We start from the raw sequence: 23,768 nt of genomic DNA on the forward strand, positions 1-23,768 counted from the left end.
TTCTGGCGCGAAGTGGGCCAAAAACAAAGAAGAGAGACGGACTCCCGACAGAAAAGCCGATCAGCTGATCGTTAAGCAGTTTCACGATTGAAGTAGCAGCAGGAAGGTGAGGGAGAGGCAGTCACTCCATGTATCGGTTGTTAAGCTTAACATGGGAACGCTTTACAAACATTCAGAGATGAACTTACACACTTGCTTTACTTCTCTCTGGGATAACTTCCTCGGAGATGAAATGCTGGTTTGGTAGCGAGGCTACAAATACACACAGCCGCTCTATCACATGAGGCATACTGCTGCAACGTGCTACGGTTATGAGCCGAGTTACGCCGTGTTGCAAGTTTTGTGAGATGCTTTTTTGATATTTAATGGATCGGAGTACATTTTTTATTTTTCGCCGATATCCGATCCAGTAATTTAGGTCAGTATCGGACCAACACGTAATATCGGATCGGTCCATCTCTAGTCTAAATATGTAGATATATGTTTACAGAGGTTGGGTAAGGTTTGGTGATAAAACAAAATAAGAAAAATAACCTGAATAACAAAGAGAAATAACACAGAAATCTTTTATCTTTACCTAATTCCACTGATAATGAAAAAGTAACATTGATGCAATGTCAGGTCAGTTTACGTCTTAGCAAAAATCATTTTAAAAATACTGAAATTGCCATTTTATCTTTATCTTATGGAGGCCTGGAAATCCCAAAAGATGAGCTTTTTATCTGCAAACAAGATCACTGAATTGTGGTGGATTAATTGTCTTGTGCAGACAGAAATTAATATGCTGCTCTAAAAACTTAAGCTGCCCTCAGCCACATTACAATGGGCAGAAATAAAATAGTGAAGTTTTATATTGACAAATATAATTTACAGTGAGTCTCTAACAGTTTCAGATATACTTTATTTGGTAGCTGTCCACATTTGAAGTTGTATGTACGTCAAGTTATCAAAGTAATAGCTTATGTATGCACAAATGAGAATAATTTAGTGCATATGAGTAAGAAATGTTACCATGTGGGACTTCAGTAGCATGTGGATTTTTTGGGGTAAGATAAGGAAAATGCTTATTAACATTGGGTGCAAGTGCTATAAGCACACATAGTACTGAATGGTATTAACCAGATAGAGATCATATTTTAAAGGTGGCATTAAAGAGGCTTTACAGGTTGCACTTAGCAGCCATACCTGTCCATTACACTCCTCAGGGCTCGTTCTATATTCATGCGGTGACCCACTCGTGTCACACCCAAATCCAGATAGTCGTCCTTGGTCAGGGAGGGCAGGTGGGTACCATCAATCTCATTATCCAGGAAACGCTCTCTGTGCTCCCCCAAGTTCAGGTATCCCAGCCAGTCTGCGACGTCATACTTGGTCCAGTAGGGCAGCGGCTTGGAGGCAAAGGGCTTTGTGGGAGAAGGGGGCGGTAGATGGGGGTAACTCAAGCAGGGAGGCGGAGGGAGAGGGTGCAGAGGCGGAGAAGAGGCCCCAGACAGGAAATGAGTTGGAGAAAGTGATCGAGAAACTACTAAGGTTGAGTTTGGAGGAGGCGGTGCGCCAGAGGGGGCAAACAGGGGAGGTGAGGGAGAGAAGTAGGGGTCTCCGAGAGGGTTCCCAGGTGATGGTGGAGTGACCGAACCGCGGAGATCATAGATGGCACTGTACAGAGGTGAGGTAGGGAGAAGTGGAAGGGATGATGGCCGTGGTGGGCCCATCTTGGGTCTCTCTGAGGGCGAGATGAGGGGGCTGGGTGCTCGCCTTCGCTGGAGAATGTGTGATTCTGCTTTACGGGACTCACGACTGGGGATAAACTGGAATTCCAAGGCTTTGGTCCTGTAGACAGGTCTGTGTTTGGGAGAAGTAGGATAAGGGGAGTAAGATGTCGGTGACAGCGGGGAATGGGAACGTGGCGGCTGAGAAGCTGCTGGAGGCTGCGGAGACGGTGATCGTCCCCAGTTGGGGTACTGGGAGGCAGGGGTGGGGGACGGAGACAATGATGGCTGTGATAATGAGATCGGAGACGGCGACAGAGATCGAGCCGAGGGCGGGCTCAGAGCTGAGGCTGAGTCTTCTGAAAATCTGTGAGAAGAAAGCGAGAAATTATCACAGGGAAAGAACAGTGACGTAAAAAAAAGTACAAACATGCACACACTAAGGGAAACAGTGTCCGGCTATTTTAGACCGTCTGGATTAAAGTGCTAAAAATTGATTTGAAGGTTAACATGGACTTAACGCTTCCTTTGTGTGAATTCAAGCTCATCAAATTTTATATTTTTTCTTGTCACATTATCAAAGTTATCACAGCCATGAGCTCATGAATATCACAATATTGGTATGTGGCATTCAAAATGAGAGTAAACAAAATAAGCAGAGTGTATTTAAAAGTTTATAAAAGGCATTATAATATTCGAATATTATTATATCTTGGTCAAATCATCACAACCTCCTAGCATTAACCAGGCTCCCATTCACATCATTTAGATTAACCTCCCTCTTTATAAAGATTTCCTATAGAAGAACTGTAAGGCCACTAAATACCTGAGACTTCTCATTTCTGATTCTAACTTGTTTAGCACGTGGCTAAAATGCAACCTAATCCTATCCCCGGTGGATGTTAAGCAACAAAATAATAATTCCCTATATATTTGTAGTGTTATATATGTAGTGTTCAGTGTGTAGACAAAACATCATCAAAGGAAATCGACCAACAAACTGCAGAGACTCAATCAGGTCAGCCACAACACGTGACACACCTTTGAGTCAAGCTGCGGGACAAAGTAGTGCATTTTAACCGAGCTGCTAGTAGTAGAGGAGAAGCAGCGGCAAGAGTGGACAACAAACTGGTGATTAAAAAGAAAATAAAGTCCTCAAAAGCTTCACTCAGCAGTGTAACAGCTTAACTGAACCTATGCGAGTGACTCAGTGGGTTTGTTTTAGAACGTGAAAATCTCCAGATGTGTGAGAAAAGGAGCTGCAGCAACAGAGAAGCGTAGTAATCACCCTACTTTAGTGAGCAGTAGTTAAAGCAGTTACTGAAAAGCAGGAAAGCTGTAATTAACCAAAACGCAAGTCTCTAATAATAACTGTCCTGGCATTGGATTGTTTTGTAATATTATTAAGCGTACATTTTTAAATTGATATATATATTTTTTCATTTTTAATTATCACCGTCAATACAGTATGGCGCAATATCCTTGATTATAGATAAAAAACAAAATAGTGTGGAAGTGCTGTATTACCTGTTTCTGCTTCTGAGAGAAAAACATGGAAAAAGCCAGAGAAATAAGAGAGGTTTACACAGTATAGACACACTTACGCAAGACATAAACAGACAGTGCGCAGTTTGAGGTTTTTTCCACAGAAGCTTGCACATCACAAGTGATGTATTCAGACATTGACAGAATGACAGTAACGAAAAATGAAGTTCATGCTTTGACGAGAAAACATAATGCAGTCAAGTTATGGCAAACCGTACCGGTGTCTGCTCAGCTGTGTCTGGCTGCTCCAGCTGTCCTTGGTTCTTTGCTGCAGCTTGCTGCTCAGTTCATTGATGATGCTGGGCTTCATACTGGATGCGGGAGGGTAAATTTTCTTCCCCTCTAAAAGCGTCCCATGCTGGCCGCTCCCATCGCCAGACATCTGACTCTCTCCCCAAAGAGGCTTCATCTCAGGAGTGCGTGGCCGCTCAAAGTATGGTGAAGTGGGACGTCCCAGATTCTGCATGTCCCTTACTCCATATCCGTCCTGGCCACTTTCATCCTCTGCCACTCCCTCCTCGATCTCATCCTCTTCCTGTTCATCTCGCCGTCTGTGGGAGTGGAAGGACGCGGGAGCGGTGCTGGTTTGTCTTTGTAGCTCCCCGGCACGACCTCCCTCTCTGAACCTGTTGGTTTTAGGGTAGGTGGAGGCTGCTGCCGTAGCGTTCTGCATCTCAAAAGTCTGTCCATCCAGGTAGCTCATGTAAGACTCCAGAAAATCTCCTCCCCTCTCTGCATCCCCTCCCCCTCCCATCCGTCCTCCAGGTCCTCCTCTCTCCCCTCTATCTAGTCTGTCTCCCCTTAGAGCCAGGATGCTGTCCAGGTGGTGGTCACTGCTGCTGCGACTGTCCAGCTCTTCGATCCCAGAGTCCACCACAGTCTCCTGGGATTCTCCTTTCTTGGCGGTCGGGGGAGGACGGTGGTGCTCTCCTGACCTTCGGCTTCCTGTGATGGCGGCAGAAGATGTTGAATGCGTGGTGTGTGTTCGCTCCTGGTAGAGCTGCGTGGAGGTGCTTGTTGTGGTGGCAGCAGTGGTGGTTGTAGCAGCACAGCTAGCGGTCGTGGCATGAGAGGCAGTGCCCCTTTGTGGGACAGTGGTGGCAGCAGTGGACGAGGGCGCTGGGGGACCACGGTAGGCTGGAGGAGGAGCGACAGTGTGAGGGGGAGGTGTTGGTGAAGAGCGCCCAGGAGTGTGAGTGCTGTTGTAAAGGTGGTGGGACATAGAGAAGGGTCTGTGGTAAGAGCCAGGAGGAGGTGGGGGTGACACTGATGGTGGAGGTGGAGGGCCCGAGGTGGGCTGCAGGGTAGAGGGTGAGGGTGGAGGCTGTGGGTTGGGTGATGTTTGTGATGGGGAGGGAGCAGACTGAGTCAGGTTTGCCACCTCACTGTCATAAGATGTGAGACTAGAGGCGGTGGAGTCCCCGGCCTGAGGTGAGTGAAGGGGTGTATGAGCAGGAAACCCACTTATAAATTGTTCTTTTTGGGGGGGCGGAGGGGGTGGTGGTGGTGGAGGTGGGGGTGGCGGTGGAGGGGGCGGGACCTGCTGTTGGCGGGAGGTCAGGTTGTTGGAGAGCATTGCGTGTTGTGAGTAACTCGATATTCCCCTGTCGAAGCTGTTGGCGAACTCTAAAGGGGGCGGGAGCGGGTCTGCGTAGACAAATTCATCATCTGCATCGACTGAGGGGGCAGGGGGAGGGAGAACCATGAGCCCACTTCCCGTGCTCCCTGTAGTGCTCCTTGTCTGCTGAGCACTAGTAGGAGGAGGAGAGGGAGGTGTGAGGGATAGTATAGTGGCATCACTTTGACTTTCCATCCTGAGAAAAGTGGGCCTCCGCGGCTGCTGTGACTGAGCGGCCTGGTGGGCGGCGCTTTCAGCCGCTGCTGCATTAGCAGCTGCCTGCTCCACCCTCCTCATGTAGCCCTCTCTCTCCTTGTCCCTCTCCCTTTCCCTGGACAGCTCCCTCTCCCTTTCCCTCTCCCTCGATCTCTCCCGCTCCCTTTCCTTGTAACTTGGCTGATACAGCTGAGACTGATAGTGGTGTGTGTGGACTGTTTTGTCCTCTGAGAAGCGAACTCTTAGCCCCTCACGGGCCCCTCCTCCTTCCCGCTCCCTCTCCCCACCGCCACCGTCCTCACTCCAAACTGTCCCAACTCCTCTGAGGATTCTGGGTGAGGGTGGCCGTCCGACAGTGGGTGTTGTGGCCGCCAGAGAAGAGGAGGTGACCAGGTACGAGCTTGAAGACTGGGAGGCGGATGACACTGGTTGAGAGGTGACACTAGATGAAGGAAACACCACGCTCGACATTTGGCGGGTAAAGTGATGCTCCGCTCCCCTCCTTAACCTGCTGTCATCCCTCAGAGCACGTTCTCTGGCAGCTAGGGCAAGGCCTAGTGGCGATGTGGGGTCAAGAGCCTTTCCTGTTAGAGGGTGGATGAAGGTGGTGGTAGTAGCGGGTGCTGGCTGCCTGCCTGCTGCTGTGTATAAATCAGTAGGCACAGACTTGGGCTGATAGTCCAGAGCAGGTGAAGAGTACTCAGGTAAGCCAAAAGCAGGAGGCATACTGCGAGTATGATGGATGAAAGTATCCCCAGAGAACATGCCCTCATCAATGGACTTGGACGGGCGCAGCCTCGTTGATGAACTTTCAGCCTGTGTGTTAAGCGGTTGCTGTGACACCTGAGTCCGTGTTACTCCTCCTATTCCATCGCTCACTCCTCCGAGGCTCACATCCTCCTCAGCAGACATGAACAAGGAAGCACTCTTTCTGCGGGCTTCGTGAAACCGCTCCCTGTCTCGTCGAGCTGCGCCCACAATGGCGGCCCCGAACTGGCTGGTAAAGTCCAGATTATCCTGGGCTCGAATAGAAGGCAAGGATGGAGGCGGGGGTGCTGGGATGGATGGTGGAGCAGGGGGCTGTGGAGCAGGGGTGGAGGGAGGAGGACCATGGGGTGTTTTGGATTCATCTGCCTCCCCTGATGCTGGAACATCAGCCTCCACGCTGCTGCCCTGGCTGCTCCGTCCACTGCTGCTGGTTGAAGGGGCCTTAACGATGATGGTGGGAATAGGAATGGAGCTTTTCTCCATGGAGCCTTTGCCCCCCAGTGTACCCTGGCCCATACGCAGGTCCTCCACTTTAGACTGCTTTACCAATGGACCCTTACCTCGCCGCGCCCCTCCTTTAGGACCGCCTGCTCCAGCGCCAGCTGCACTGCGGTCTGCACGCTGGGGTTGACTCTGGGTAGTCTGTTGTTGCTGAGGCATTACAGTGGCAATGCTGGACGGGGGGACGGCAGTGCTGTATCCTCGCCTAAGACCAGCTGCCTTGGCCCCTGCACCAGCCCCTACGCCAGCTCCAACAGCCTCCCCAGTGTAGGCAACCTTCCGCGAAGCAGTCCTGCTTTGAGCAGTGTGGGCAGCTGCATGTGCATAGGGGGTTGTGTGGTCCACCGCTCCAGTACTGGGGCCAGTGCTGGCACCACCAGTCCTCTCCCTGCCTCCATGGGTGAAGTGTAATGCCTGGGAGTAGGGCTGGTAGTGTGCAGAGGTGGATGTGGACTGGGACACGGAGACAGAGGGCTGCTGCGATGTTTTCGTTCTCCAACCGAGTGGTGGAGCAGAGGAGAACGGGGGATCCGGCGGGGCTGTGGTGGGAGGAGGGGGGATGTCATCTGGGCCAGGCACTGACAAACTCCGGGCAAACTTCATGGCTGGAGGATGGAGGAACTGCTTCTCCTCCTCAGGCACCCCTACATAAAAGAAAATATAGTGATGAATTGGGGCTAAACTATGAGCATATAAGAAATAAGGAAAAAAGGCGGGGGGGGGGGGGATTAAATGTACAAAGGTAGAGACCAAGAGAAGCTGAGGGTAATATATGAGAGTGTCTGTCTAAATCTGCCTGCCCAAGCACCTGCCAGCAAGTCTGTCCTCAAATCTTATGTTTGTTAGTATATAATTCAGTTAGTGCTAAATATTCCACAAGCACTAGCAATTAGAAAGCGAAGCACAGCAGCATTTGTTATGTTGATCACAAGAGAGCACATGAATACTTCTGAGGGAACCTTAGCAAAGCCTTACTAAGCAACACACCCATAAAATAACCCATCAGAGGGAAAGAAAAATGTAGGTTACCAGCACTACTACAGCACTTCCAGCACTGTTAGAAATAGTATAAGACAAACAAATATCTTTTTTTTTTTCTACAGATAAAATGCACAGAGTTTAGAGCCACAGACAGGACACTTTTGGCTACAGACAAACAGGTCAGCACAGCACAGACCTCTACTGGCCCAGAGGACAGACGGACAGGTGGACAGAGGGGCAGACGGAAAAAACAGACAGCCTCACCGATGGATTTCTGCCGCAGCATACCGTGCGGTGGGCCATGACCTGAGGTGTATTGTCCACGGTCGTAGCCTAGGCCCAACCCCGATGACATCACCCCCATCCCGGACTGATCCCCGTAGTTTGGCTGAAATGATAAAAATCAAAAGCCTGAGAGAGTCATGACACGTACACGTATATTATACTGCATTATACATTATACTAGTATATTATACTTCTGTTGAAGAACAATAGATGAGACTAAAAGCTGTGGTATTGTAAAAGGTACGTTTGCAGAGCAGATTCAGATCTGAACAAGTCTGCAAATAGTTTCTTGTTTTGTTCTTCTTCACCAGTACAGCAGTTGTTCACTTAGCAATATCTGTATGATTCTAAAGGTACTTTGTGTAATCACCCTCTGCAGAATTTGACTTAACTTTCACCACCAGGTGGCAGCATTCTACTACTCATTGTTGTAAATAAAATTTAAGATGTGCTGCTATTCTTTTCACTATTTCTCTTTAGCTACAGCCATTTCTTCAAGGTTCTTTTCCTTTTGCCAGGACTTGCCATATATTGTTATATTAATTTTATTATAAATTCTAAAACTTGTTGTGAGCAGTTTCATGTAGGAACTATTTTCTTTGAACATTTATTGCCATCTGCTTTGTTTATAATAGTTGTGTGCCAATGGTTGGTTCGTAGATTTTGATCGTAGGACCGTGTTTAGATTATAGCAGTAACATTTACAGACAAAAGTAAATACTACTTTTGGCTGAAATATAGTACGACCAAGATTTACAAAGAAGACTACACTTTTTATTCAATATGAAGCATAATGCGTGACTAAGACCATAAAATCATCAGCAATTGGTTTATATGTGGTTTTTTAGTCTATCCTATAGACTTGTATATTACAGGAAGTCTTTTGTCAATAACAGCTATCGCCATCTTGTGGTCGTTAGATAGAATGCAGGTTTAGACACTTCTGTATTGTTTTAATTTTTCCAGTGTGGAAGAATGCCTATACTTCTGACAAAGACCCTCTTTCCCCATAGGCCTATATGTCCATTCTAACAGGCATTGGCCACTCAATTATTTGTTTTGTTTGTTTGTTTTTTAGTTTTATTTTTTATTTTTTCAGTCCTAAAGCTTCTTTTATAAGCATAGTTTAACTGGTAATGTATTGATGGCATTTTTTTTACGAGATAAAGCATCGTTTTAAGTGACCTGATAATACTGAGAAAGGCCAACTGACCACACTTTACTGCGCTATTATCTAAAACAACTTCTATCATATTTTTCTTTGGAATTTTATCCCACATATTTTTTTCTATCTCATTTTATGGTAGCCGTGTTGGCACAAGCCGTGTTGGCACATACACACAGACACACACATCTCTGAACACTCGTAAATCTACTGCAGCACAATACACACCTCATTGCCATAGAAACTTCTTCCCCTGTCCCTTTTTGGCCCCTGTCCCCGTGTCCCCGGCGCCTCATTGGTGCTGATTGTCTGCTGAGCTGCTGCAAGAATTTCATCTAGTTTATCTGAGAGAAGAAAAAAGGGGGAAAGAGACAGACAGAGAGAAGCAGAGAGAAAGAGAGCAAGAGAGACAAAGGAACATACGACAATGAAACAGAAAAATGGACAGCAACAAAATGAAGGGAACAATGTACAGGAAGGACCACACTTGACAAAGGTGGATGAGAAAGAGAGGAAGAGGTTCAGGAAACATCCGCTGAAAGACATGAGGTTTCTTACTCAAAGCCATCTGATAGACTGTCCTCTTCTTCTCTGTAACTTGTGAGGATTCGAATTCTATAGGAAGAAACGCAGGACAAGCTCGGTAAGACACTGCGTGGTGAGTGCCAAGTCATTTTGGACAGACATAAATACAATGCCTTAAACGGGAGTGCACCAGAGCATACCTGATTTTTTTTTCCAAGGGGTAGCAGCTGGAAGGAGGACAAAAGGAGACTTAAGTTTTGGCAGGATTGAAAGTGCAATAGCGTTGTTAATGTGAATACTAATCATATTCCCCAGAGCCCGACAAACTGAGTCACCTCTCCAAGCTTTTTCGATCTTCGATGTAAAACAACGTGCATCACACCCACGCTTTAGGACGGCTAAAGCATGCACACTAGTGTTACAGTAAATATGCTGTACACACATACAATATGCTCTGACCAACACACACACTATTGGAAGCAGACTGAAGCCAACTCCCACCTCTCTCCACTGTGAAATGGTTAAGATCCCGTCAGCAGGGGAGTGAGGACAAAGGAGACAAAGAAAAGCAGAGTTAGTGGTTAAACGAGTGAACAGGCAGCAGGAAAGTCGAGGAATTAAAGGTGACCCTTAGCATTTGCTGGTTTGAGTGAGTTTGTGTATGTGTGTGTGTGTGCGTGTGTGTGTGGGGGGGGGGCTCATCTGCGCTACTCATACTCGAGCAGTTATATTTCATAATGTGTGCTTTATTGAGCTTGATTAAACAGCAATTAAATCTAATGTACAATGGTTAAACCAGCTATGAAGGATTTCTGTGCTTGTGTTTGTTTCATCTCTCACAAAATCTACGCTGCACACATCATTTCAAAATAAGCCACAGTTTTATTGAAACAAGTGTCCAAACATATTTAAACAAAGCTCGAGTGTAATTACTGTCAAGAAAACAACAATTTGTTGACTAAAGTGCACCGCAGGATCACTCCGGTTTTAATGCCCTTGTTATCTTGCAGCATGACTTCTAGCTGAACCGGGACACTGCACCAATGACAGGGGTGAGATAGTTTAATAAGCATCACAGCTAAATGAATTCTAATGCATTAGAGTAAGCATATGGCAGCAGCTGACATGGCTTCATCACACATTGTGCTCCTCTCACCTTGATTTAGTAGAGGAGGCACAAGCAACCAGATTCAAGTGCAAATGAAGAAACCAGATCTCAACTTTGGTTATTAAAGGACAAATGCACTTTATATTGAGTCAGACTTTAGATAAAGAGAGATTAGATTTACATGCTAAGCATTGCCATGTGTATTATAGAAGGAGTATAGTGAACAGCATCCATGGGAGACTACTGTAACCCCAAAGATGGCGGTTGTCCCACCTCTGCCCTTAGAATAAGCCAATAAAATAGTCGAACTGGGACTCAACTATGGTATTCATTTTAGTTACACTGACACATGCAGACAGCAGAGGTTCACGGCAGATTTAGTTGCCTTGCATAAGGTATAGCTCCTCGTTGTCAAAGCAAAGATGTCGTAAATGCACTTTTTTTACATTGTTCTTGGCTTACTGTATCTATAACTTGAGTGCTCTGCTGTTGGTGAAGTCATAATATCGTGCAACTTTTCTGCAGAAGTATAATATTTTGGGGCAAAGTTTTCAAGCCTGAACCTAAACTTCTTTTTTTCATCAAATTAGCATGGTGATGCTATACATGCAGTTTTTTATGTCCCAGTGGCCATTGGTGTTATAGTTATGGATACAGTCTCACTTAATTAGTACAGGAGTTTTAGAATAGTTACTCAGAGACATTTAAAAAACCGCTCCAAAGTGGAAAGACTTTCTTCTGCCCTGGCTGGGCACTAAAGTTTCAGGCCAAAAACTCGGTATGATCATATGATAACAGTACATACGGCCTGACAGATTTTTCTTGTTTTAAATTAACACATAAATAGATAATATTGATGCAGATACCTTGTTAGGAACTGTGAAAAAGATATACAATAGAGTGGTCACAAATTATGCAGCATATGCTTCTATGTTTCTTAAGCTTAGTTTGGCTCCTCCCTCATTCATTGGGGTCACCACCACATTTGGTAGCTCAGCATATTTTTTATACAGAATCCACTTCCTGATGCAACCCCAAATGGATTTGGAGTTGCATCAGGAAGGGAATCCTTCACTTGCTAGGCGAACAGGACTAAAAAGCAACAATATTAATATGACTATTATTGTGTGTGCATTAACAATTTTGTTGCTTGGAGTGAAACTGTAAGTATCAGATCATACATACAGTGTTACTGGTAAGATTGAGGAGTCTATAGTGAGCACTGGGACAGTAGGAAAGTGGGTTAAGGGGTTCAGGAAACCTGTACCTGTGTGTCAGACTGGGTGCTCATGCTTTGGGTGGTCAGGTGAGATCACACCACAAAAACAGGGCAGGTGAGGGGAGGAGATTGGGGAGGAATGAAGCAAAAGGCTAATCTCTACACTCAGGTTCATCCAGTCTGATCCTGATTTGGACGAGACTAGAATAATTGGAAGAATAAGCTACTTCAAAATGATTAAACTGGACGCCCCAGAGGGGGCATCTCCTGCCAGGGTGAAACCAGGGATCTTTTGCATGTTAGGTAAAACCACTAAAACAAGCCCACATATTTTTTGACACTGCCCCCTGGAGAGCGTATATGCACCGACATCATGTAGAAGAGTGTGTAGAGCTCTGGGTAGCACATATGGGTAAACAATGCAAGGAGCTCAAGAGTTTATAAAAACAGATCTGAGACTACCTAACAAAGCCTAGCTGATTCTTCTACTTATTCTCATGTCATCAGGTCTCATATATTATTAGCCGTTAACTGGGCATGCTCAGAACCAGAGCATTTTAAGTGCTTGGAAGATATAACCCAATCAGCAGTAAAATACTGGCCAGAGTTCTGATCAGCAACTCTCCTCCCACTATTTTGCCTCAAATAGAGATGGCATAGCCACACATAATGCAGTCACCATAGCAACAGACCTGGAACAAAGTTTTTTTTTTCTTTCTTTCGATTTTTTTTTCTTTTTTCAAAAATTACTCATCTCAATAATTTTATCCTTGGTGTGATTTTCTTCCAAATCAATAACAGAGATTTTCAACAAAAAAATAAAAAATTAAAAAATGGAGGGGCTATTTTGCAACTTCAGACACCTCGCTCTGATGCACGTGGCACCCGCAAACTCTGTTCAGGTGATACCTTTGCAGTTTCAGCGTTACCTTGGCGACAAATACTTGCTGAGTGTCAGCATGAGTGCAAGCAGAGGGGCTGGTAGACTACTCTGTGGGTGCTGGGGTTAAGTGGGCGGGGCCAGGGAACAGTAAGGGGTGCAAGGGGTAAGAGGCAAAAGAAGCGGGCAGTGAGAGAGGGATCACAGGGTAGATGGCGACACTCGTTTTGGGTGGGGTTACCTGTAGTGGGGGTGCTGGAAGTGACAGTGTGGAACCTCTGAAAGAACAGTGAAATGCATTGAGACCGTCATCCATGGCGGCAGCCAATCTTCTTTCCCGCTAGTTTCTGTCACTGAATAACTGCACTCTCTCCTCACTACTGTCTTGCCATCTAAATTTAGCCCTTGCTCAACTCCCCTTCACACTTACAGCATCTTTAACAACCCCCAACTCTGGTTTCACACTGTCCTATCATTCAACACCACCTCAATCTGTTTCTACCCAGTACAGCACCCCGCTTCTTTGTCTACATCTTCCTAGCTCTCTTTACTTGTTGCAATTCATCTCTTTAAAAAAACAACAACAGTGATTTAAACTTGTTTCTTACCCATCTCCTCCAATTCTGAAGTCATTGATTTGGACCGCAGGGCAATAGCTGGAGTGCTCAGCCTTTTACTCTGCTGGGGGACTGGAGGAGAGTGAAGAGAAAAGGAAGCAGTGGTCAGTCAAGCTGTTCACAAACAAGGTTCAATTAGGACCAGAATTCATCAACAGCAGCCAACACCAACGTGTTCTCATCCCGTATACTGCCGTCCCGTCAGATGCCGTTGGCATCACTGAGATATCCACAAGATGTCCTTTGGCACTGGTTATGATGGTTGAGTGCCAATTTAGGGAGCCAGCATATGATTCAAGCCTGCACAGGAAAATCATACAAACACTTTCAGAGAGTGTTGTTTAAAGGTGAGATGACAGTTTCTGTCCATTCAGATGATGGCAGTTTGTGCTGCATCACAGTTTTTCAACCATCTGTGGGGTGTCTGGTAGGGCTGGTTATTTAGTCAGAATTAGGACTTTGACTTCCTACAGTAAAAAAAAAGAAAGAAATCTAAAGACGAACTAAAACTCGTACGGTTTTGCAGTTGAACCGTGTTTCCCGTTTGGGAGCTTTCACTTGTAGGTTGGTTTAGGCACAGAAAACTTCTCGGTTAGCTCTATTAGACTGTACCTTTGCTTAAAATATACTTCTTCAAACATTAACCTTGCACATTGACAAATGATGCCTACACAGTGTGATTAAACGCAGCTCTGCAAGAGCTGGAAGTGAGAAAGTTGTCTAAACATTATGATAGACCTGTGTGCCACAGCACCAACAGCAAAGGACATCTTGCGCATATCTGCAAGTCGTCTGTAAGTGTCAAATTGTGGCATTTTGTCAACGTCACAATTTGACACCCTGGGAATGAGAACAGGATGGCACTCCAGGAAGAAGAAAGCAGACTCTTACTTTTCTTCCTTGAACCCTCCTCCATGTCAGGGTTGCGGGTTACCATTACAACCTTGACCATGAGGCTGTTACCACCCTGCCGGATCATGTTGACAACCTGCCGGTGACCAACCTTCACCACATTCTGACCATTGACCTGGGGCACAACACAGGAGTAGATATTTATTTATTTTAAGAAAATTCATTTTTATAACTTTACCCTTCATTTACAGCATGTCAATGAACCAGATGGTTGACAAGGTTAGAGTTTCTACACATCACTATTTATAAAAACTGTTCTTTGTTAGCTTTAGCTACTATGACCTTCTCAGGCAAAGAAAACTGCTTCAGACCTTTTGTTGGCTAAGAAAGTTGGCTTAAAGGAAGAGGAAAAATGATGATCTGCACCAAAGCTTAGTAAAAGACAAATAATGACCTTTTTATTTAGCTATAGAGCTACTTTAGCAAACTACAGAATAAGAATACAAACCAGGAAATGGGCATAAGTAGTCTACGGTAATGTCTTTTTATTCACACTCACACTTGTCCAGATTGCTTCTCCTCATCTGCTGATTTTGATGGTGATTCAGATGCAGATATAGCATTTTAATCAAATTTTCTGACTTTGGAAATCAGATTCACCGGTAAATAATGACGTGTCACTACCTCTATTAGGAAATCCCCCATCCTGAGACCGGCTCTCCAGGCCACACCTCCCTCATCCACTGACTCCAAGTACTGCAGGGCAGGAAAGGCCGGGGTGGGAGTAAACTCTTCGATAGGAGTCTGAGCTGAAGATGGTGTGAAAATATGAGATTGCATTAGCACTGCGTGTAAGGTACTGTATTTTCAGTACGATTGTGAGCATGCTCACGTCTTACCTTTTGCACCTCTTAGGACAAAGCCAAAACCCTCGCTATCTTTTTTCTGCAGAAGCACTGTCTTCTCCTTGATTATATAGTCACTACCAGAGAGGAGACGGAGGAGAGACAGAGTACGATGGTTAGACACGTGCTGTACATCGCTGCTCATTCACGATGTTGGTTGGAAAAGCACATCGCATCAACCTTTTTCCAGCTATACCACTCAAGTCCAGTCTTCATGATTCCAATGTCCCCCCTGTGGTTACATCACCTGAAACTCCTATCAGCTGTGTATGGGTGTGAAACTGGTGCTGTATATGAGGTTATACTTTAGCTTTGTTTTTTATATTATTAATATCTGCTCATAAATTTGTTTCCAAATGAAATGATATCATAGCATCCCTATTTATGTTTTTAAAGTCTGACATCCAGAAAAGTTCACCTCCAAGACTTTGGAGTTTGTCATTCATTATATTTCTAGGGTAGATATAAAAGGGGCTTAAAATTATAGCAGATCTAATATAAAGCCTAATGTGACTGGCATATTAGATACTCTGAAATATGTTGCTGCTGAAAACATTACAGAGGGATCAAAGGTAAAAGATTATTACTGAAATATTGTAGTTCCAGTCTAAAACTAGTTAATCTCAGCCAAACTTTAACCACCATTAAATTGCAATCTATCTAGTACAAGTACAGTGATGACTTAAAATTGTGGTTTTTTGTATTTCACTTTCCTGTATGTTTTTTGACAGCGAGCATGGAGCCAGTTTTTACCAGAACCTCAGTCTGAGATGCTATATACAGTTCTATGGTGCTGCTTGTTGCCTCAGCAACAGCTAGAACTGGACGCAGGGAAACTTGGGTAGGTCCACACCAGAGCCAAGCTATGTAATGGTAAACTATTAGTCACTGACAGCAGAGAACAGGCACTGCATGCTCACAGGTGCGGCTCATATAGTATAGTATATTTTCTGTTCTGTGCTGTGGCACAAATGGAGTGTAAGCAGCCTGAGGTGTGATATAAGTGCATTTACTGAAGTTCAAGTATAACGGCATTTCCTTTTAAACTTACTCTTTACAGTTATGGTTACAGAAACTCTCTCAACACCATGTATGTCCAAAGACAACACACAGAAAACAAAGTTATAGCTTAAGGCTTAAGCTAACTAATAACTCCAAGACCAGCTTACACTGGATAGGCTAACATACAGAAACATACAAAACAAAGAGCAACTCAGAAGCACCAATGAGCCCAACACTAAGAGAAAGGCCACCCAGAAAGATCCCAGCAGGTTCGAACCCAGAGCCTCCTGGTGTGAGGTAACTGGGCATCACCATGCCGACAAGTACATAAAAGGACTTTTATTCACAGTCATTGCATTTCAGTGTTTGTCTTTATATTTACTTTGTGATGACAAAGACATGATTTATCAGCCAGCAGTGCTGAACACACAATACTCTAAAACTTTAATATATAATCACAGAGGACATCACAGAGTACTTTTTTCCCCTTCTGATACTTCCTGGTTATTAAAACCTTGGCTGTTTTCTTTGTAACAGTTTATGTAGACAATATAATCACTTCTTACAACACAGTGGTTCACAACATGAAGGGCAAGCAAATTTAGATACTACATGTTTGTGCATTATATTTTCATAACCAGAGGCTTTTGTTGTCCTCTTAGCACAGAGGTCAGACATATGAGACAATCTAAGGTCCACCACCACCCCAGAGGCATGCTGAGCTTGTTGTTATGAATGAAAAGGCTATACAAGCAACCGCTCAGTCACCAAGTGAGTCAGAGAGGTATATACGTAAAACACGTTTCAGCTGTAACATACTGTAACCACTTGCTGATAATCCCATCGTGCACCAAAATAGTCCCAACCCACTCCATCTGTTCATCCCGCTCTCTTTTTCTCTTCACTGGCTTTTTCCTTATTTTACATTTTTCCATCCTGATGGCCTTCCATAAAGCTCTCAATATTGGCTTCTTGCCCTTGTTCTCCAAACTTCTAATCATACAGTAACTTTTTTTTCTAATCACATTTCCCCCTCTTGATCTTTTTCTCTCAGTCTATTGAGTGCATGGTACTCTACAAGCTGTGAGAGCCTCTCTATCTGTGCCAAGGCTGTGTCTCTTTGTTATTCTCATCCGTTTCTGTCCATTTCTGCTACCCAGCCCAGATCTCAAACGAAGAACCAAGTTAATGACTTTGCACGCAATACGGCAATAGGCACAATTACACAAAAATTAAGGTAGGAATGAGCAGTAGCAAAAATCGCATTCATCCATAGAATTGCACAGCGTAGCACATTTTCTATAAAATATGACCTGTCAGAATTGTTAAATGCACACAGACATCAGACAGACGCTGGGTTAACCTGCTCTGTCTCGACATAAGCAACAAGTCACTGACTTATGTGCAGGTAATGACAGAAAGCCTAACCGCAAACAAAAAAACATCTTTTTTTTTTTTAAGCTTATTTCTTTACTGAAAAGGTTTATAGGCAAAAGATGGTTTTTATTTCATCTGCAGTCATTTATATTAAGTGGCATGGCTGTAATCTTTAAAAGCAGCAGCTGCAGTGAGACCAGAGAACAGAAGAGAAGAGGCACTGACGACAACAGATGTGATTACAGCAATGGTAAGGAGAAGCAGTGGTGAGGGTGGGTTGCAAAGTGGCTTGCAGATGTTAAAGCAGCTTAAATATGGCATCTTTACAAATGGCCAAAAAATAGATGACTGATCACAAAGTTTTCATAGATTTGTTCAAGTTTTAGAAGAGAGGTAACACTACAGAAAAAGACCCTTCAAGAAGTGTTACATCTATGACATACTCCTATGAATAAGCTCTGAAAGTTCAGGCTTTTTTTGTTACTGAAAACAAATGATGCATTATAAGTGCCCAAACCCAGAGCTATTAATCAATCAGTATTTGGGAAAATAAAAGAATAAAATAAAATAAATAAAAATAAAAAATGCAGAGAAATGTGGAATGTTGTATCAAAAGTTTAAGAACCAAACAGTTTAAATTATTTAAATTTTTAATTAAAAGTTAGTCAGTGGAAGATGAGTGTGATCAAAAATCTCACTTAGTTTATCAACTGTGTGTGTGTGTGTGTGTGTGTGTGTGTGTGTGTGTGTGTGTGTGTGTGTGTGTGTGTGTGTGTGTGTGTGTGTGTGTGTGTGTATGAGGCTGCTTCCAATCCAGACAGCTCCTAACTCCAACTCTAGGCTGTCTTCAAGGATGACATCAACTTCACATTCAGTGTATTCCAGTCCAAATTTTTTTGGACCTCATGCATCACACAGCAATAAAAAGGCCTGCCCATTTCAAAAGCTCCTGCAAATGCAGTTGAGCAGAAAGGCAGCCTAATTTTACTCATCTTTGGAATCTTTCGCCATGCGCTGGTCAGCTAGTCAACAAACTGCTCACGCAAAAAAGTGAGGGAATGTTGTATGATTTAGTCTTTTTAGCAGTGTTACTATTGAGGTAATTACCAATCAGATGTACACAAAGAATTTGGTTCAGTGTCCCAATGACAGAAGCCAGCCATGAACACTTGTTGTTAGCAGTCTGGTCATGTTAGAGAATTACAGAACAACAGAAAAATCTTAACATTATTTCTAAGTTGTGTGTGCTTGTCAAACTTGTGAGCGGATTTAATTAAACGTATCCCTGATTAAATCTCCAATTTTCTTTTTTTTTAGTTTTTGGAGATTGTTTTCTTCTCAAGTTGACACCTGAACACAACACAGGTTTCAGACTGTGAGCTTCTGCTGTCTCATTTAATGAGGAGGAAGAGGTTCGGGCGCTCAGATACACCTCTTTGCACTGCATTGCTCAGAGGATCCAGCCACTGACCCGGGACACAGTGTTGTCATCAGAAAGCAATTGAGCTGGACAATGCAGCACAGTGTAGAGTGTGTCTCATGCTGCATAGGTAGGAAGCCAAGGCATTAAACAGGTTTGGCCAAGCAGGCTTCCATAGAGGTGTCAGAGAGAAGCTGGAACTTGTAATGCATGCTGCATCCTTAAAACTCCCTCACCATGCGCTGTTTCCTTTCTGTCGGCAGTCCCCCCTTTTTTATCTCTCTCACACACGGACACATGTACGCACACTCTGGTAAACATACAGAAACACGCCACACAGCAAACAGGACACAAGAACATATACAATCAACCAGCCAATATCGGGGGGGCAGGGGGGTAATTTGCTTGCCATTTACCTTTTCTTTTTTTTTGTCTTAGATGGACAGCAGCAAACATGCCATCCATCTATCCAGAACGCGCACACACATACAAACACACAGACATTGGCATGCATGCACGCAAACAAACACGCTATCAATCTGCACGTCAGTAAAAGCAGCAAGCGTCACTTCTCCCGGTGCAGCATTGCAAGAGAACAGTTGAAAGAACAGAGAGCGATTCAAAGCAGAGAGAAAGAAGATGACACACACATGTTCATACAGCGAAACACAGAACGACTGCACTGCTCATACACCGGGCTGTGCAGCAGCAGCACTCGTCCGTCTTCACACACATGCATCACACACACTCACACTCAGGCACGCTGAATCACAAACATCTGTCTGCAGGCATGCTTTGTAACATCTGTCAGTCTATCTAATCGATCCTGCCCTGCCATCCATGATGTCCACATGCATGCATCCCTCCCTCTGCCCCTCCATCTCCTCCCCCCCGGCAACTGGAGGAAGAGGGGGGGAAAGAGAGGCAGGAAGCAGAGGGTAGGGGGGGTATAAAAAGCCATGGCAGGTACCTGTAAATGAACCAGACGCTCCTATTCACAGGGCCGAGCGATGGCCAGGAAGAAGAGAGGGAGAGGGAGAGGGAGAGATCCTCCTCGCCGCATGCCCCCATCGCCATTTCCTCCCCTCCCTCTCCTCCTCCTCCTTCTCCTGCTCCTTCTCCTTCTCGTCTTCCAGCGAGACAGTAGAGAGCGCGAGCCGCGAGAGAGGAGGAGGAGGAGAGGAGGAGGAAGAGGAGGAGAGAGAAATGGAAGAAGGGAAAGGGAGAGGGAGAGGGCCGAGCGCTCCCAGCCCCTTCATACTTAAGACAGAGAGAGAGGAGGAATGGGAGAGAGAGTGAGGGATGGAGATGGTTCGCTGTGACTGCGACACAGAGCAAGAGAGAGAGAGGGAGAGAGGGAGAGAAAAGAGAAGGAGGGGGAGAGGAAGGAGAATAAGGTGGCTTAAAAAGAGAAAGGGAGAGAGCGAGAGAGAACTGAGGGCATTTAGGAAGAGAGCGAGAAAGAGAGGTGATTGGGTTTCTTCGCAGGGGGGGCTTCATGCACACACAAACACACACATACAGTCCAGGCATGGCAGCATTCATGCAGTTAACTCACACACAGCCCCCAAAACCACGTACACACTCTTCCCCTTCACACACTTCCCCTCACTCCTCCACTTCCTATAGTTTATATGTATAGTATTCACTCTGCCTATTTATCACTGTCATGATTTCCCATTCATAAAAATGGATGTGACTCTGATAAGTCTGCTATCGAGGGAATGATAGAGGCCTCTCACATTACTGAAAAAGGTATTACTATTGTTAGACACAATATGAAAAGATAAGGCAAATTTCATTATCTAACATTACACAGTTTTTAAAAAATGTAAAGAATCCACTTGGCTTGTGTGTGTAATAAAAATAAATCTGACTTTGTACAGTTTGTCCTGGAGCCTCTCCTGCTGTCCTCCTGCTGTTATTGACCCCGCGTGCCTTTAAATCACACTTAACTAACCTCACCCACCCCCTGTTTTTTTTTCTTCTTCTATTCTTTGCTGCCTCTAACATGCACACACACCTCACATAAACCATGCACACACTCAAACATGCTTCCCCCCACCCTCTCCTCACATTTGCTGTAAACAAAGCATGAATGAGAGGGTCTTGCAAACGGGGGTGGGTGGGCATCGATGCAGACAGGAAGCGGAGAGAGGACAGAGAAACAGCTGGTGGATGAGTGGCGGAAGGAGGAAGAGGAAGAGGAGGAGGGGGAGAGAAAGAGAGAGGAGAGGTACAGATTCTCCCAAATAGGCACTCACATCATCTCTTAGTCAGAGGCTCCGTCCACGTATGTCGTAGTTGTTATGTCGTCTTACCCTCCCTCCCTCCCTCCCTCCTTCCTTCTCTCCCTTCTCGCTCTCTCTCTCTCTATCTACGTTTGCTCAATCCCTTTCTCTCTCATCCTCTTGCCTCCCTCCTGCATCCAAGGACGATCACAGCTCTTGTCCTCTCTTTTCTCGCATGCCTGCCCATTTGTTTCTCTCCGTGCATGTCAGGCCATACCACTGTGAATTTGTGTGTATAATATGTGTGTCCATGCATGTGTGATGAGAGGGAGAGAGAGAGAGAGGAAGAGAGGGGGAGAGGTGGGGCAGGAAGCAAATGTTGACAGAAGGTCCACATGATCATGTGTTTATGTTTTTCAGCCTGTCAGTCTGTCCTCTGTTATCCTTGTGTGTGTGTGTGTGTGTGTGTGTGTGTGTGTGTGTGTGTGTGTGTGTGTGCAGTTTATCTACAGCAAAGCATGTTCTTAACAAGACATGACAAACCACCACAAGAGCGTTTAATGGGATGTTCTGCAGCTCCGCTCCAAACTCTGTGCGCCGCTCGTCCTTATTTGACCCGCTGTTGGCCCAAAAGACGAGTCTCATGTGGGCTGGCAGAGGAGCAGCCGCATGTACAGATTGTGTGCAGTTGCTCAGTGCATCTGTGATAATGACACTGAGAGCTAATGATCTGCCAGTTTAGCTTTCATCTCATTCACTGAGAGCCCAAGTGCAGGGGCTTTTAAAGATTTTAAAGTCAGTTTAAAGTTAAGCATGTAGCAAAGGCAGCGTAAATACAGTAGCAGAGGTAATAAAAAATGCTTTAAAACAATACACAAGTTGCTACATGCACTTGGGTTCCTGTGCAGATTCAGATATATGCAGTGTCTTCTCATGTTAAGGAAATCCTTTTGAAACAATGGGGAGGCTGAGTGAGCCCAACTCACTCTTCTTGCTTGTCTTTCCGTGCAGCCTGAGAGAGGCTGAGTTTGGGTCCAGATGGATCCCTGGATCTGGATTATATTGAGAACATCAATATGATGTCTCCCAGTTGTTCTTATTTCAGTATGATATGTAAAATGTTCAGTTTCTCCCCTTCAAGAAACATTTAATCAAACAAATCGATGAATCTAAACTGACCTTTTTTGTAATTTTCATTACATCCAGGTATCTTAACAATCCTGCTAAACAGACAAATAAACAAGTGCCCAAATACCTGACTTCATGATGTGCAAAAACCTTTTAATCACTTTGAGAAAACATAAACACATTCACCAATGTGGCAGCACTTAAAAAAAGTCAACAACAAATGAACAAATTTACACAGGCGTTTTCAGCAGACACCGACAACAAATCGAGTAATTATTTAAAAAATTAATGCGGCTAGTTTATGGTAATATCTAAAAAATATTAAAATTAAAAGAATTTACTTTTTCCTTCTTTCAAATTTTGCCTGTTGTTGGTACATGTTGCTGAATTTCATCGCCACGTCACACTCTCTGGTTGCGACATCGCTGCTAGTCTCTTCCTGTGTGCATGCTTCTTTAATTAATTGGATGCAGCTCATTACAGAGCAGCAATGACACTGCTGAAAATATGTGTGCTGTGATGATAATGGTAGCAATCAAATATTCACAAATTTGGATATTGAAGATCTTTATACCAAGGTACGAAAAGAAAAGAAAACAAAAGAGGAACAAAAGACTCAATAAATACATGTGGAATTATTTAGAGGAAATTAGGAATATATATATCAAAAGTTGAGTGGCATGGGAGATGTACATATTTCTTATTCGTCACCGAGATTTTTTGATCTTGATCACATAAATTAATGCGTTTAAACACCACTTTGCCTTTACTCATAATTATTATTATTTTTGATCTCAGTCTTCTTACTCAGTCTTCTCTCCCTTCTGTCACCCCCAACCAGTCACAACAGACAGTTGCCCCTTCCTGATCCTGGCTCTGCTGGAGGTTTCCTGTTAAAAGTGAGTTTTTTCTTCCCACTGTCGCCAAGTGCTTGCTCATAGAGGGCCATTTCATTGTTAGTGTAGGGTCTTTACCTTAAAATATAAACTAGCAACTGTTTTTGTGATTTGGCACTTTATCAGTAAAACTAAATTGAACTTGAACTTTTTACTATAACTATCATACCTTAAAACTGAGGCAAAGCATTATGCCTTGCTGACTGGTTCAATTCAATTCAGTTCAATTTTATTTATATAGCACCAAATCACAACAACAGTCACCTCAAGGTGCTTCATATTGTAAAGTAGACCCAATAATAATGCATACAGAGAAAAACCCAACAATCAAATGATTGTTGGCGACAGTGGGAAGGAAAAACTCCCTTTTAACAGGAAGAAAACCTCCGGCAGAACCAGGCTCAGGGAGGGGCGGATATTTGTCACGACCGGTTGGGGTGAAAGAAGGAAGACAGGATAGAACACATGCTGTGGAAGAGAGACAGAGATTAATGACAGGTATGATCCAGTGCAGAGAGGTCTGTTAACACATAGTGAGTGAAAAAGGTGACTGAAAAGGAAAAACTCAGTGCATCATGGGAGTCCCCCAGCAGCCTATGCCTATTGCAGCATAACAAACGGAGGATTGAGGTTCACCTGGTCCAGCCCTAACTATATGCTTTACCAAAAAGGAAAGTTTTAAGCCTAATCTTAAAAATAGAGATAGTGTCTGTTTCCCGAATCCAAACTGGAAGGTTTAGGATGGCACGTTTTGCTACAGTGGCACAGTTTATCTCATTCTGTACAAGTCAGGCTATGACGAATATCCAGGTTTCAACAG

General features: G+C 44.3%; 1 protein-coding gene across 1 annotated transcript in view; it reads right to left on the reverse strand.

The window, feature by feature from the left end:
* The window catches only part of shank1 (SH3 and multiple ankyrin repeat domains 1), a 74,771-nt gene that overhangs the window by 6,154 nt on the left and 44,849 nt on the right, over window positions 1–23,768 (reverse strand). The window contains exons 15-22 of the mRNA XM_039611091.1: window positions 14,889–14,971; window positions 14,674–14,798; window positions 14,029–14,164; window positions 13,129–13,209; window positions 9,017–9,132; window positions 7,603–7,726; window positions 3,473–7,001; window positions 1,186–2,076 (exon numbers count right to left, since the gene is read on the reverse strand). Coding sequence (XP_039467025.1) covers window positions 1,186–2,076; window positions 3,473–7,001; window positions 7,603–7,726; window positions 9,017–9,132; window positions 13,129–13,209; window positions 14,029–14,164; window positions 14,674–14,798; window positions 14,889–14,971 — 5,085 coding nt within the window. The remainder of the gene's footprint in view (window positions 1–1,185; window positions 2,077–3,472; window positions 7,002–7,602; window positions 7,727–9,016; window positions 9,133–13,128; window positions 13,210–14,028; window positions 14,165–14,673; window positions 14,799–14,888; window positions 14,972–23,768) is intronic.

This window comes from Oreochromis aureus, linkage group 4 (assembly GCF_013358895.1).
Source record: "Oreochromis aureus strain Israel breed Guangdong linkage group 4, ZZ_aureus, whole genome shotgun sequence".
NCBI lineage: Eukaryota > Metazoa > Chordata > Actinopteri > Cichliformes > Cichlidae > Oreochromis > Oreochromis aureus.